This window comes from Chenopodium album, chromosome 27, assembly GCF_948465745.1.
Source record: "Chenopodium album chromosome 27, dcCheAlbu1.1, whole genome shotgun sequence".
Classification (NCBI taxonomy): Eukaryota; Viridiplantae; Streptophyta; class Magnoliopsida; order Caryophyllales; family Amaranthaceae; genus Chenopodium; species Chenopodium album.
In genome coordinates, this window is record NC_137860.1 from 26716969 (window position 1) to 26732010 (window position 15042).

Here is a 15042-nt window from a genome sequence, read left to right on the forward strand (position 1 = left end):
GCGAAAAAGTTCTTTAACTTACCTGATGGGTACGAGTTGTCTCTCCCTCCATCTGGAGCTTCAGTGTTGGATTGTCCAGCTGGTTCCGTGGCTGTTTACATGAAGCACTTGGATTTTGGCCTCCGTTTTCCTCTGCATCCCTTTGTTGCTAAAATCTTGAAGGCTTGGAACGTTTGCCTGGTTCATTAACCCCTCAAACTATTCGTGCCGTTATTGCTACAGTTTGGGTTATGCTATATCGGAACTTCCCTCTAACCCTTAATGTATTCAGACGGCTTATTACCCTAAAGAGAGATGGTCAATCAGATGGGTAGTGGTCTTTATATACCCAACCTCACAAATATACCGTCCATCCTAAACTATCTAGCTGCAAAGGTTGGAAGGATAAGTTTTTCTTTATGTCAGTTCCAGAGGATTTTCCTTTGAGGAGAGCTTTTTTCAAGCCTCATCCCCATTTTGATTCAATCCCCGAGAGAGATCTCGGGAAGCATGAAGAAAGGGTTGTCAATCACTTTGACATCTCTGAACATGATGAAGGCGACGGCAAGGTCCGTCTAATTCCTGCGGTGTGGGTGCCGAATGTGAGTTACATTCTGGGCAACGCGCCGCTATCTCGTGTCGGTCTTTGTTGGACTGACCAGCATGGTATAGCTTATTCTTCTTGGTTTTATTACTGTTATTCACTAATTATTCATGTTCTTATTTTCATAATGAAAACGGCGTAGTTTACTTGTTTAGCGTTACCTTCCTTACCCTTTTATTATTATTATTATTTTTTTTATATATTCGCATTTAACTGATTGAATTTACATTCCTTTTTACCAGGTATTGATAAGTTGGATAACAGACAACTCGGCCTATCTTCTGACGGGACAAGGGTTATCAGGCGCTGCCCCAAAGCTTCCGACCCCTACGATACTCTTGCTTCCGTCTGCGGGCGTGCTCCAGCCATTAGTGCCAAGAGAAAAGCTGAGATCATGGCCGATGATAATGCCAAGAAAAGAAAGCTAACAACTCTAGCCAATCGGCGAGGTGGCATTGTGATCTCCAGCCCCAGGCAACCTGAAGGGCGTGCCGAAAAGAAAAAAGATCAATCGGCGCCCGAGAAGAAGAAGGACCAGTCGGTGCCTGAAAAGACCCCGACTGTCAACAAAGCTAAAAGCCCTGAGGCCGTTGTGAAGAAGGTTATTCAGGGTATTGAGATCGAAGATCTCACTTCTGCTGAATCTCCCCGTCAACCTCAGGCAACCACCGCAATTGCTCCTACAACGGCTGGGTCGGATTCCAGCATCCCAGCCTTGACTTATCGGTCCAATCAATGGATTGAGCGTGTTTCTGGAAGGTTTTCAGATGAGGTTCTGAAGGGGTTTGTTGTCCCTCCCGGCCATTCCGGCGACCGTTGGCAACCTGCTATGGATGTCGGCCGGAACGAATCTATGATAACCGATGACCCAATGCAAGGTGGAAATCTCGGTTATCGGTTGTTGAGCAATTTGACACTGCCAATGGACAGACCTGCTGGTCCAATCGGCCCCCTTGCTGCTATCCACATGCACAACATGATGAAGGTACATACACATATGATTATTTTATTTCTTTATATATACATTTTTATGTAGCGTTCTCGGCTTCCCTACTTTTACTTAAATATACATTTCTATAGGCCGTCATGTCTGGCACAGAGCTGGTTGAGATGTATCGTTACTACCAGGAGAAACATCATCAAGCCTCTGCCAGCGAAAGTGCCATGCAGGAGGTCATCAAAAATGCTGAAAAGGCCCTCGATGATCTGAGGAAAATAAAAGAAAAAGATGACAGGGAGATGTCGGAGCTGAAGGTCAAGGCTGAGAGGGTTGCCAATCTCGAGCTAGAGGTGCAAAGTTTGAAGACTCAGATCACTGAGAAAAACAAGGCCGTTGAGCGGCTTCCCTCAGTTGAAAAAGATCTCCGGGATGCCAGGATTAAAATTAAGAGCCTTGAAGAAAAGGTTCAAGAGATGGAAGCCGACAAACCTGGTATCCGTCGGAGAGCGGTCGGCCGTTATCTAGCCTCTGATGAGTTCTGCTCCAAACTCCAAGATCGTTTTGATGGAGGTTGGACCGCTGCTCAGAGATGTATTGCCCACGCCGCCGGTTGGAAGAAGGACGATTGGGCAAAAATTGAAAAGGCTTTCGGCGAGGAAGCCTACAAGATCCCTTCTGGCTTTGAGGCGCAGCAATTTTCTGATGAGGACTTGTATAACCTGGCGCCAACTGTTGATGACGGCCCCAGCAACCCCAGCATTTTGGATTCCCCAGTGTCTGAGAATGCTCAATCTTGAAGGGGCGGGCAGTCATCACCGACATCCTCTTGTGGGTCTTGTATCATTGGGCCTTACCAGCCGTAACTCTTTTATTGTTTTTTGTATGTTTGAACATGTTTTGGCAGTGCTGTTTTATCGGCATATACCCCTCTTTTGTGGTGATGCCTGTCGACTGTTAATTTTATCTGTTGTGTAAACTTATTTTTGTTTTTATCGTCTGCCGATTGCCTTCAAAATTCTACACTTTTATCATAACTGTGTTGTTCTTTATTTGTCATTTTCTAGTTTGCCCGTTTTTAAACAAGGTTATGATAATCATGTTGCCTCGCCTTGCTAGTTTTCAACGCATAAAAAATTGCAAAAAATAATTACTTACCTAATGCTTTGTCTGAAATCCGAAAACTTCCAGTTAGAAACCTTTTTAAAGACGCCAGCTTCCGAAGATACCAGATCTAAAACCTGGCTCGAGAAATTGCATATAAAAATTACCAGCATACTTTAAAAACTTATCAGCATACTATGGATATCACAACGCATATGAACGCCATATCATTCCTTGTCCCCCCCAGTGTACATAGTTCACGTTAGAGCTATGCACACTGAGCTGCGAACATAAAAGCAAACGGTTGTTGGTGGTTCAGATTATAACACTGGTCACCTACTGCTGTGTTGTTTTAGCCAGTTAGGTACCCTCTCGGCGATCATGTTCTGAGCTACGCCTCATGTCGGCGTATACTCGAATTGATTTGGCCGGTATTTATATTTTGAACCAGCAACCTCATGAGTTAACGTATACAACTGATCAGGTTGTATAACTGTTATCTTCATGGAAGCGGTTTTTAGCTGTCCATCCCACTTAACGATGTTCTGTTAAATGGAGGATGCCTATTTCAATGCGTGTTGTCTGAATACTTCTTCATTCATCACCGATATCTTTTTTGATATCAGTTTCAAAAAATAAAGATTTTTTCATTACACATAGTATTTTTTCAATACAGCCGAGTTCCATACATTTTTTAGAGGCGTCCCATCCGGGGTTTCTAGATAAAATGACCCTTGGATGACGACATCCCTTATTCGATAAGGCCCTTCCCAATTCGCAGTCAGCTTCCCAACTTCATTACCCTTACCGGTTGCTGCGGTTCTTCGTAATACTAGATCTACTTTGCTTAACGGCCTATGTGATACTCTTTTGTTGTAGGCCCGTGACATTCTTTCTTTAAAGACAGCTGACTTAACTGCTGCTTTTTCTCTTAGCTCTGGCAAGAAATCTAACTGTTGCCGTAGGAGTAAATCATTTTGATCTGCACAGTAATGGTGAATCCGGAATGTCGGCAACCCGACTTCTGCTGGTATGACTGCCTCCGTTCCAAAAACCAGAGTATAAGGGGATTCACCTGTGGCTTCTCTCATCGTTGTCCTGTTGGCCCATAATATTTCTGGTATCAAATCTGCCCATAAACCTTTTGCGTCTTCGATCTTTTTCTTAATTGCCGTTATTATCTGCTTATTTGCTGCTTCTGCCTGGCCGTTAGACTGTGGGTGGCATACTGCTGCATAAGCAAATTTTACCTTATACATCTTTAAGAGATCTTTGACTGGGTTACAGTCAAATTGAGTTCCATGATCAAAAACCATCGCCATCGGCAACCCGAACCTCGTGAAGATGTTTTTCCATATCAACTTTTTCACCTCCGATGCCGTTATCTTCGTTACTGGTTCTGCCTCTATCCACTTGGTGAAGTAATCAATTCCCACTATCAGATATTTTCTTCCGCCTGTGGCTGATGGGAATGGGCCTACTATGTCCATTCCCCACTGGGCAAAAGAGATTGGGTTCAGTATCGGAGTTAGATCGTTCGGGGGCAAGTTGATAACTGGGGCAAACCTTTGGCACTTTTCACATTTTTTAACATAAGCCTTTGCATCTGCGTTCATTGTCGGCCAGTAATATCCCCTTCTCATTGCCTCTCTGGACAAAGCTCTTGCTCCAAGGTGATTACCACAACTTCCCTCATGCAATTCTTCTATTAATCTTGAGGATTCAAGATCCGTTATGCACCTTTGCAACGGCAGTGAGAACCCCCTTTTGTATAACTGGCCTTGGTACATAACGAACCACACACTGTCCTTCTGTAACCTTCTCAGCTCCCCTTTATCTGTTGGCCCTACACCATGAACGATGTATGCCAATATTTTATCGTACCACTGATCCTCCACTTCAACACAATTGACATCCGCCGGTATCTCATCTATGCTTCTCTGTTTTAAAATCTCAACCATAACTGTTCTTTCCAAGTCATTGAAGCTTGATCTTGCTAATCTTGCCAATGCATCTGCTTGAGCATTTTTCAATCTCGGAACCAGTTTAATCTCAAAGTATTGCAACTGAGCTGCTAACTGTTTCATTTTCTCCAAGTACTTCACCATTGCTGGCTCTCGAGTTTCGTATTCCCCACTAAACTGGCTTGACACCAGCTGAGAATCAGTTGTCAAAACTAGCCGTTTTGCGTCTGCCGCTATTGACAGCTGCATTCCGGCTACCGCAGCTTCATACTCGGCCTCATTATTTGTTGCCTTGAACTTAAATTTCATGGCGTATTCAAATATTTTTCCATCTGGAGCCGTTATCACAACTCCGGCCCCTGCCCCCGTTGGTGTGGCTGATCCATCAACTGATACCTGCCATGTTCCCAACTCCTCTTCTTCATCTGTGTATGTGGTTTCAACAATAAAATCTGATAATGCTTGAGCCTTAATTGACGTCCTAGGCTTGTAACTTATTTCATACTCCGATAACTCTACTGCCCATGTCAGTAGTCTACCAGACGTATCCATTTTTCGCAGTGACTTCTCCAGGGGATGATTGGTGAGTACCTCTATCGGATGTGCATCAAAGTAAGGTCTTAACTTCCTGGCTGCTACCAGTAAAGCTAAAGCCATCTTCTCTATAACTGGATATCTGTGTTCTGCCGCATTCAAGACATGGCTGACAAAGTAAATCGGTTGTTGTTGTCTCTTCCTTTCTACCAACAAAACGGCCGCTATTGTTTTTGGTGATGCTGAGACGTATAATTGTAACACTTCTCCCTTCTCAGGTCTGGCAATTGTGGGAAGAGATTTAAGATGATTCCTCACTACTTCTAAGGCATCACTTTGTTCTTTTCCCCACTCAAATGCCTTATTCTTTCTCAGCACCATAAAAAACGGGAGTGCTTTATCAGCTGATTTGCTGATAAATCTTGTTAGCCCTGCCATCCTGCCCGTTAACCTCTGTATATCACGGATGGTTTTTGGTTGTTTCATTTGAAGCACCGCATTCACCTTATCGGGATTTGCATCTATCCCCCGTTCACTAACCATAAAACCTAAAAACTTCCCTGATCTCACCCCAAAAACACACTTCTCTGGATTCAACTTCATTTGATAATTTCTCAAGGTTTCGAATGTCTCCCTCAGATCGGCTATATGGTCTTCTTTATTCTTACTCTTTACTATCGTATCATCCACATACACCTCAACATTCCGCCCTTTCTGTTTCTCAAAAATCTTATCCACCAACTTCTGATAGGTTGCCCCTGCATTTTTCAACCCAAAGGGCATTGCCCTATAGCAATACACACCTACATCTGTTATAAAGGTCGTTTTATTTCTGTCGGTCTTATGCATGCTGACCTGGTGATATCCTGAGAATGCATCCAGAAAACTAAGCATGGCATGACCAGAGGTCGAATCTACCAGCCTATCTATCCGAGGTAATGGGTAGCAATCCTTAGGGCAAGCTTTATTCAAATCTGTAAAATCCACACACATTCGCCATTTCCCTGTCGGCTTCCTCACCATTACTACATTTGCCAACCATTCGGGATATGTACAGGGTTCTATAAACCCTGCTGCCAAGAGCTTATTCACCTCGGCCTGGATCGCTTCTATTTTCTCAGTCGAGAAGTTACGCTTCTTCTGCCTTATCGGCCTAAACTTTCTATCAACATTCAGCTTATGTTCCATTATCTCAGGATGTATGCCTGGCATCTCACTGGCCGAGAACGCAAAGACGTCGGCGTTCTCGCGCAGTAAACTTATCAGGTTACACCTGGTCTCCACGTCCATATCTGCCCCAACTTTCACTGTTCTACTGGGGTCGCCTGGCTGCAATTCAACTTGGACGGTTTCTCCGCCCGGCAACGGCCTTGGTGTTTCTTCAGGTCTTGCATCAAAAATTTTCATTGTCAAATCTTGCACTGTCGGTTCACCTTCCCTTGTTGGGTTGCATGGAACTGCGGCATCACCAACTGGGTTCTTCAAAGCTGTTACATAACAGGCTTTCGACATAACCTGACCTCCATACACCTTTTCCACAGCTCCCAAGTTTGATACATAGGCTATTGCCAAATGGTATGTTGATACAACAGCCTGCATGTCATGAATTATCGGTCTGCCGATAATTGCGTTATAAGCCGACTTGACACCTACCACCAAAAACTCTGCCATCACATCCCTCGCTTGTGGTCCATCACCAATCCTTACAGGCAACACAATGCTCCCTTCTGGCCTCACTGTCGACCCATTAAAACCGATCACAGGGTATGATACCGGTTTCAAATATTGCCTTCCTATATTCATTTCGGTAAAAGCCTGCATAAACAACACGTTCGCTGAACTACTCCATCCACCAGCACCCTTTTGATGTCAGCCCCATTGATCTTGGTTATCAGGACTAACGGATCATCATGTGGGAACACTACACCTCGTGCATCTTCTTCCGTAAATACAACTTGCGGTATTGATGCTGGCCGAGGACGATTATCTACATCTAAAGCACAAACTAGATGACGGTGCTCCGCTAAATGCTTTTTCGCTCCGCTAATCGTCCCTCCGTGAATCGGCCCCCCCGTTATCACATCCACTCTCCCTGTAGATAACGGCGGTACTCCTGCATCCCCTTGTCGGACTATCCTCCCCTGTGTCCTTTCGGGCCTCGCTTCTATCTGCTGCCTCTCAACTGTTTGTGTTGGCTGTAGACTCCTGCCGGTATTCAACCGGTATTGTGCTAGGTGCCCTTTCCTGATCAACTCCTCAATGTTGTCCTTCAATTGGGTACATTCTTCCGTATAATGCCCCACATCCCTATGGAACATACAGTACTTCTTCACGTCCCTCGATCTTGCTTTCATGGGAATCGGCCTTGACCAATCTTCTCTGTTCTGATTCACTGAGAAGATTGCAGCCCTTGGCGTGTTCAGGGGGGTGTAAGTGCTGTATCTCATTGGCAGTCTTGTCGGTCTGGTATCTTGCCGACTTCCTCCTCCCCTTCCTGGGGCAGGAGCCCTCGGCCTGCTCCCTCCAGACGAGGTCCCCTCATTTTGACTTTGCCCCTTTCCAGCCACCATATGCCTACTACTCGTCTTCAACGGCTCCTCGCTCTTTATGTAATCGTGAGCTTTGCTGAACGCTGCCGCCAATGTCGGCAGACTCTTCCTTGTAAGATACCTTTTGAAATCCGAATCAACTAACCCATTCATCAAAGCCATCACGGCTATCTCCTGTTGTAACTTCGGAATAGTGTTTGCTTCATTGTTGAATCTTCTGATGTAATCCCTCAAAGATTCATCTGGTTTCTGCTCCACGGCCATCAATTCTCCAGAAGTTCTCTGCCTCACGCTATTACTGACGTATTGCCCTACAAACATCTCATTCAGTCTTTCAAAGCTATCTACTGATCCAACTTCAAGATTGTTAAACCAATCGGCTGCAGCCCCAATCAAAGTTGTCGGAAAGACCTTACACCAAACTGCATCTGAGTTTGTGTACAGCATCATGTGTCCCTCATAAGACGTTATGAATCTTGCCGGATCCCCTCTTCCATCATATCTGCAAGTCGGCATTTTCACCTTCTCCATTGGTTGATCTAAGATGTGCTGGGCAAATGGGGATGCCCTTAACTGCACTACCGTACGTACTGCTTGACCTACTACTTGCGAGCTTCTTTGCTGCTGAGTTCTGGTACTCACAACACGACTCGAGGATTGCTCATCCTGCCGTGATGTTGTATGCGTCCTTACTGACGACTCATATCGGGGTCTCCTTGACGAGTTCTCCAGCTGATTGTGTTGTTCCCCCTGGTGACGGTGCGATGTTCCTTTATCGGCCTGGGCAGCTTCTCTTTCAGCCCGTGCCGCCTCAGCCTCCTTTCTCTTCTTACTCATTGCACTCATCACCCTCGCGGCTGTTTCCAATTCATCTGGAGTAAATGCCGCCATAGGATCCTCTGCCTCCCCTCCTCCTGCAGGGGGGGTTATCGGCATATGGAACTGATTACCCTCTAGGGTATGGGTTTCGTCTACTATCTCCACCTGGGGTTGTCCTACTGGTATTCCATTGTTAAAATTGTTTCCGGCCATGATTATTGTTGTTGTATATATATTTTGTGTGAGGTTCTTAGGCGATAGAAGTGATCAACTGCCCCTCCTTCTAGCGCCAAATTGTTTCTGTCTGATCCCAACTCCTCCAGGAACTCGGAAATTGTTTCTGTCTGATCCCAACTCCTTCAGGAACTCGGACCTGAGATTCTGATACTCCTATCGGCAAGCTGAGAACCTACACAATGAGAAGAAGTTAGCTAACCCCGGGGTGTTCCGGGGATAACCACTCCGATGATAAAGTCAGAAAGTGTTTGAGAAGAGAAGATAAGTAAGAGAGAGAAAGTAGAGAGAGATTAGAGAGAGAGAGTAATTCCTGTCCTCATTAATGAGGTCTTACCTACTTATTTATAGTAATCTACCTTGACAGGTGGCTTTCACCCATGCACAACCTTTTGTGCCAAGTGTCGAGTTTCTGTTGCCACGTGTTAAATTACGGCAGGCCGACATGTCCTCTTTCTGTAACATATCAGCATCTTCTTGTGATCTAGTCATGCCCAGATACCATCCCATACACTTTTAGGTGGCAGAAATGTACAGATCTCAAGCAAACAATCCAAACTATAAAAACAAAGAGGATTGGGTAAATGAGGATTGGGAAAATGACGACTGGGATGATGAGGACTGATACTTACCTCTTAATGTTGTCTTTGAAATTCATGTGTGCTTCCTTTGCATCTAGATTGGATGACCCATTTGATCAGATTTAGACCATAATGAGATCCTTAACCTGATTAGTTGTATTATTTATTAAGTTTCTCAACTTAGAGCAACTCCAATAGCAAGCTAAGGCCCCGTTCTTTAGAGCTGCTTTACTCTGCTTTGCTCTGCTCTGCCCTGCCCTGCTCTGCTCTACTTTTTAAAATTAATACTTAATATTTAATAATAATTAATATTTTATAATAATAATAATAATAAATATTTAATAAAAATAAATAATTTATATTTAATAATAATAAATAATTAATATTTAATTATAATAATAATTAATACTTAATAATAATAATAACAATAATTAATTATTGATATTTAATGAAAAATAAAAAAAATAATAAATAATTATTAATATTTAATAACAATAATAATAATAAATTATTGATAATTATTAATAACAATAATAATAATAATAACAATAATAATTAATATTTAATAATAATAATAATAATAATAATAGTAATAGTAATAATAATAGTAATAATAATAGTAATTATACTAATAGTAATAATAATACTTATAACTAATAATATTAATTATAATAACAATAATTGATTTTTATAATAGCAATTACTATTAAGATAATAACTAACATTTAAAGATAATACTAATTATTAATTTTTAATAATAATAGTAATTAAATAATATTTAATAATAATTACAATTAATATAATAATAATAATTAATATTTAACTTTAAAAATTTAATGATTATAATAATAATGCGATAATATTAGTAGTAGTTGTAGTAGTAGTAGTAGTAGTAGTAGTAATAATAATAATAATAATAATAATAATAATAATAATAATAATTATATAAAAATAATAATAATAATAATATAAAAAAATAATAATAATAATAATTAATATTTAATAATAATAATAATTAATATTTAATAATAATAATAATAGTAATAATAATAATAATAATTATAATAATAATAATAAAATCTGTTCGGCTCGGCTCGGCTGAAATCTGCTCTGCTTTGCTTTGCTTTGCTCTGCTGAAATCTGTTCTGCTCTGCCCAGAAGCTCAAAAGAACAGGGCCTAATTGTCAAATTAGCTTGTCATGCCACATAAGCTTTCAAGCTATTAGCTTACTATTTAAATTATCAATTTATTATTTTTATCTTAATTACTAATTGACTTTTAGCTTGGCAAAGCAAATTTGCTTGACTAAGCTAATTACATATTTTTGCTCCAATGGTCAAGCTACTAGCTAGGGATTATTTAAAATTGCAATCAAGTCCCTAGCTACAACCATTGGAGTTGCTCTTAAATACTTCTTATTTCCGCACTCTCCATCCTTAGTTTTAACTTTTAAGTGATATAAATGCATGATTTCAAATTTTGGTTGAGATTTTCAAAGACAAATGATATTCTTCTACTCTTGAATGATTAATGAATTTAGGAAAATTTGTCAGAAAAAACCATTTATAACAACTATTTTGTTGGGAAACACCTTATAAAAAAATTTTGGCACGGAGAAACCAGATTATAAATTTTTTTTATTGAAGACAGCCGAGGGTCACAATCCGGCATTGACCAAGTGTTTTCCGGCGTTGACTGAACATGTGCATGTCACATGACCTACTATTTACTAATCCCACCCAATTTCTTCTAATTACCCCCACTAATTTCCCTCCAACTCTCTTAATGTAATCTTCCCCCCCTTTTCTTCTAATTTCCCTCATTCTTCTCATTCTAACGTTTAATACTATTGTGAACTTGAAGTCCGATGTTATGATCCTAATTTTATCATAGTGACCTTTATTATTTATATTGACCTTATAAAATATATCATTAAAAAAATTAGCCTCTTATAGCCTATATATTACAAAAATGACTTTTATTTTCAACATAGTGACCTTCATTTTATCATAGTGACTTTTTTTTTATAAATAAAATAATCATAGTTTCTCTAATGTTAGTGGTCCACAATAAATTAGTGTGAACCAAGTCCATTTAAGAATTTGTAACGAATTCTTCCCATAATTCACCCAACTGCGTAGTGCGTAGCTGTGTTGTCTTGTATAATAATATTCTCACCATTATTTTCTCCTCCGATCATAACTGGTAGATTTCCAGAGTACACCGATTAATTCAGATTATCCCCAATTAACATGTGGCCTTTAATCCTTTATGGACTACCTTTTTCTTTTAAATAACTCATCGTGACTATGACATCTGATACAAAATACAAGTACGATATATTTTATGTACACCCCTAGATATAATAAGTATGTTATTTATTCTAATGAAGTAGGGTGTCAATCAGGTATATCAGTATATCGTTCAGTTTGGTTCTTTTCTTACGATTTCAATCAGGTCCTAATTGGGTCTAAGCTAGTTAGGTTCGGGCTGAACTCTGTTGGTTCGAAAACGGTTCATTATCTATATTTAGCTTTTGATTTGAGAATATATATATATATTTTTTTTAATACAATATTGGCTACATAAGTCATTATTGGTGTAAAAGGAAGATAATATTTTGGCATGAGACTTTTAGAGACATCAAAATTCCAATGCTTTTCAATATAAATAGGCCACCGAAGCACCAATATAAACAGTTTAGGAAAAATTGCCTAGAATAATCCCTTCTGTGTCAATTTCTAGGCAATTTTTCCAATAGTTTAAACCCTTTTGTTACTATTGAGGATACAAACTAAAACAAAAACTCTACAAAAATGCATTGCCTTACTAACTCTTTTTTTAGGATGAAATTTGGCCCAAAATCTCAAATAGTGCTCCTAGAATCAAGTTGTAAACGATTAATACATAACGAGTTAACGATTCGGTCATAATGCATTACGAGTTATAAACGGATCAGTCATAACGGATTATAGGTCGTAAACTACAACGGGTTAAGGTTGCAAATGATTCCAATTTGTCAGGTTTAAACGATTCCGGTCTAAAATGGGTCAAGTTACTATCAATTTCAGACATAATCAGTTTGGGTTCTCAATTTTGGATTGTAACAGTTCAACTAGACAACTAGATAGGTATGGGAAACTAAAGATTCTCAAAATTTCGGCTCAGTACAATTTCAAATTTTAAAAAATCAGTCCAGGTAAGTTCTCAATTATTAAATAACAAGTTCTTTGCAGTTGGTTCCTACTCGAAACAGTTTGGTTCACCAATTCGGGTCTGTTTTGACAGCTCTACATGAAACACACAAAGCTCTTCATCAAGACTACTCCACTACCAAAACTGCAATCCGCTAATTGTAGTAGCTTTAATTTCCTAATTGAAAACCCTTCCAATACTCTGCATTTTGTTTTACATATTATGTAGCACCTTTACAAGCAACAATGACCTATATATTAGCAGTTTGGTTCCTTTTCAAAACAGTTTGGGTTCACCAATTCGAGTCTGTTTTGACAGCTCTACATGTTACACACAAAGCTCTTCATCAAGACTATTACGACTACCAAAACTGCAGTCCACTAATTGTAGTTGTTTGACATTGTTTTTTGTTTTCAGTTTCCAGTTTTTTTGAAAACCATAAACAGGAAATAAGAAAAAAGGTGTTTTCACTTTTCTGTTATCAGTTTTCAAAATTACCATGATTTTAATAAGTTTGACTAATTTTTGATTCATTATATGATATATATCATGTGATTTCAAAAATCAAAAAACAGAAAACAATAGTGATGCAAAACGAATTTAAGTAACACCTTCAGAAGCAAGGACGACCTATATATACTTTCAACAAGGGCTTTGAAAAAGATTGCTAGTGAAACAATCATACTCCCACCTAAATAGCTTTGAATGACCTATACTTTCAACAACAAAATGTACACACAAAATCTCAACAGACAGAGCACATAAGATTAAATAAAGGAACAAACATAAGTAGAATAAAATACAATATACAGCTTTTCACTGCTCGAGGAAGTTGTAAACCTCAAGAGACTAGATGTTACATGTTCAATCATCCACTAATGAGCCATTAGAAACAAGCACAAGACTTGTGTTACAGAGAACATAACATTAAATAAAGCAACAAACATAAGTAGAATAATATACAATTAACAGCTTTTCACTGCTTGGGAAGTTGTAAACCTAAACCTCAAGCGACTAAATGATACATGCTCAATCATCCACTAATGAGCCATTAGAAACAAGCACAAGACTTGTGCTCAGAACAAAAACATGCCGGGCAAAAACCTCATACGAAGTAAAAATCTTATTAAAACACAAGTTGAGCCTGTAATAGACAAAACTGACTAGCAACATAATTGTTCATAGCAGAAAATGATGATCAAAATCATCAGATAAGTTTTGGATTTCCAAGTTAAACTTGGAGAAGAGTGACTAGTCAGTAATCACGCTAGCACCTGTGTACGATTTTAAAATGAGATGTAACCTCACTAGGACTAAGCAAGTTACATCAATTGTACTCCAATATACTAGTTTCTAAGTTTACGAGATACTACTAGAGCTATCCATCACAGCTAAGCATAGATTCACGTCTAATACATGTTGCCTTTTTAGTACAATAACTCATCATGACTATGAAGTCTGAATGTCGGACACAAAATGCCAAAATCCTTTGATATGTTACCATGCTAATGCAAAAAACAGATAGCTAATAGGGCTTTGTAGGCTTGTGCCATTAGATCTTCACGCTACACTGATTATTCACACTGCAGTTCAGTTCACCCCTGACTCTAGATCCCTGATTGGACACCCTTCCCATACTTAATCAACTACATAAACTTTACATTGTGGAGCTGCTCTAAAAACGCTAATAACGTGCAAGTATTAAGCAGCAGTGAGGTGACTCAAGAGCTTAGAAAAAGATTGCTAGCTAAGCAGCTTTAGTCTCACCTAATAGCTTTAAATGACATATATATACTTCCAATACCAAAATGTACATTAGAAAACCTAGCAAACAGAGCACAGCCAAAATCCTTTGATATGTTACCATGCTAATGTACAAAACAGATAGCTACTAGGGCTTTGTAGGCTTGTGCCATTAGATCTTAACACTACAATGATTATTCACACTGCAGTTCAGTTCACCACTGACTCTAGATCCCTAATTGGACACTCTTCCATTACAGCAACTACATTTACTTAACATTATGGAGCTGCTCTAAAAACACTATAGCGTTCAATTATTAAGCAGCAGTGAGGAGGCTCAAGAGCTTAGAAAAAGATTGCTAGCAAAGCAGCTTTAGTCTCACCTAATAGCTTTAAATGACCTATATATATACTTCCAATACCAAAATGTACATTCCAAATCCTAGCAAACAGAGCACATACAAACCTAACAAATGTAGAATAAAAAACAATTCACAGATTTTCACGGCTAGGGGGAGTTGTAAAACTCAAGGGACAAAATGTTAAATTACTTGTTCAGTCATCCACTATATATTGAGCCATGTAATAAGTGAAAAACAAGCATAAGTGAAACAAAAACATGCAAAATAGATATCTCATATTTAGTAAAAATCATGCTAATATCAAGATAAATCTTTATAGTTTTCCCATATATTCTAAGTTTTGAAGTTTCTGAGTGTGATAATAATGACATCATAAATGCAGTATCAGCCAAGTGAAGGGGGACACTTTGAGATCTATGGTGATGGGGATATTCAG

General features: G+C 39.3%; 1 protein-coding gene across 1 annotated transcript; it reads right to left on the reverse strand.

Moving 5' to 3' along the window:
- Window positions 1-2674: 2674 nt before the first annotated feature.
- On the reverse strand, window positions 2675-6925 carry LOC145619881 (uncharacterized). Its single transcript, XM_081674568.1, has 4 exons — window positions 6114-6925; window positions 5180-5402; window positions 3875-4984; window positions 2675-2761 (listed from the first exon to the last, which is right to left on the reverse strand). Exons 1-4 carry the CDS (start codon window positions 6923-6925, stop codon window positions 2675-2677), a joined length of 2232 nt encoding a protein of 743 aa, XP_081530694.1.
- Window positions 6926-15042: the final 8117 nt, after the last annotated feature.

Excerpts from the sequence above, each read along its gene's own strand:
- LOC145619881 (XM_081674568.1), bottom strand. The coding sequence starts at position 6,925 with ATGAATATAGGAAGGCAATATTTGAAACCGGTATCATACCCTGTGATC. Across the intron at positions 5,403-6,113 it reads CCGACAGGGAAATGGCGAAT|ACCTGAGAAGGGAGAAGTGT; the intron begins GTGTGTGGATTT and ends CACAATTGCCAG. Across the intron at positions 4,985-5,179 it reads TTGATGCACATCCGATAGAG|GTATCAGTTGATGGATCAGC; the intron begins GTACTCACCAAT and ends GGAACATGGCAG.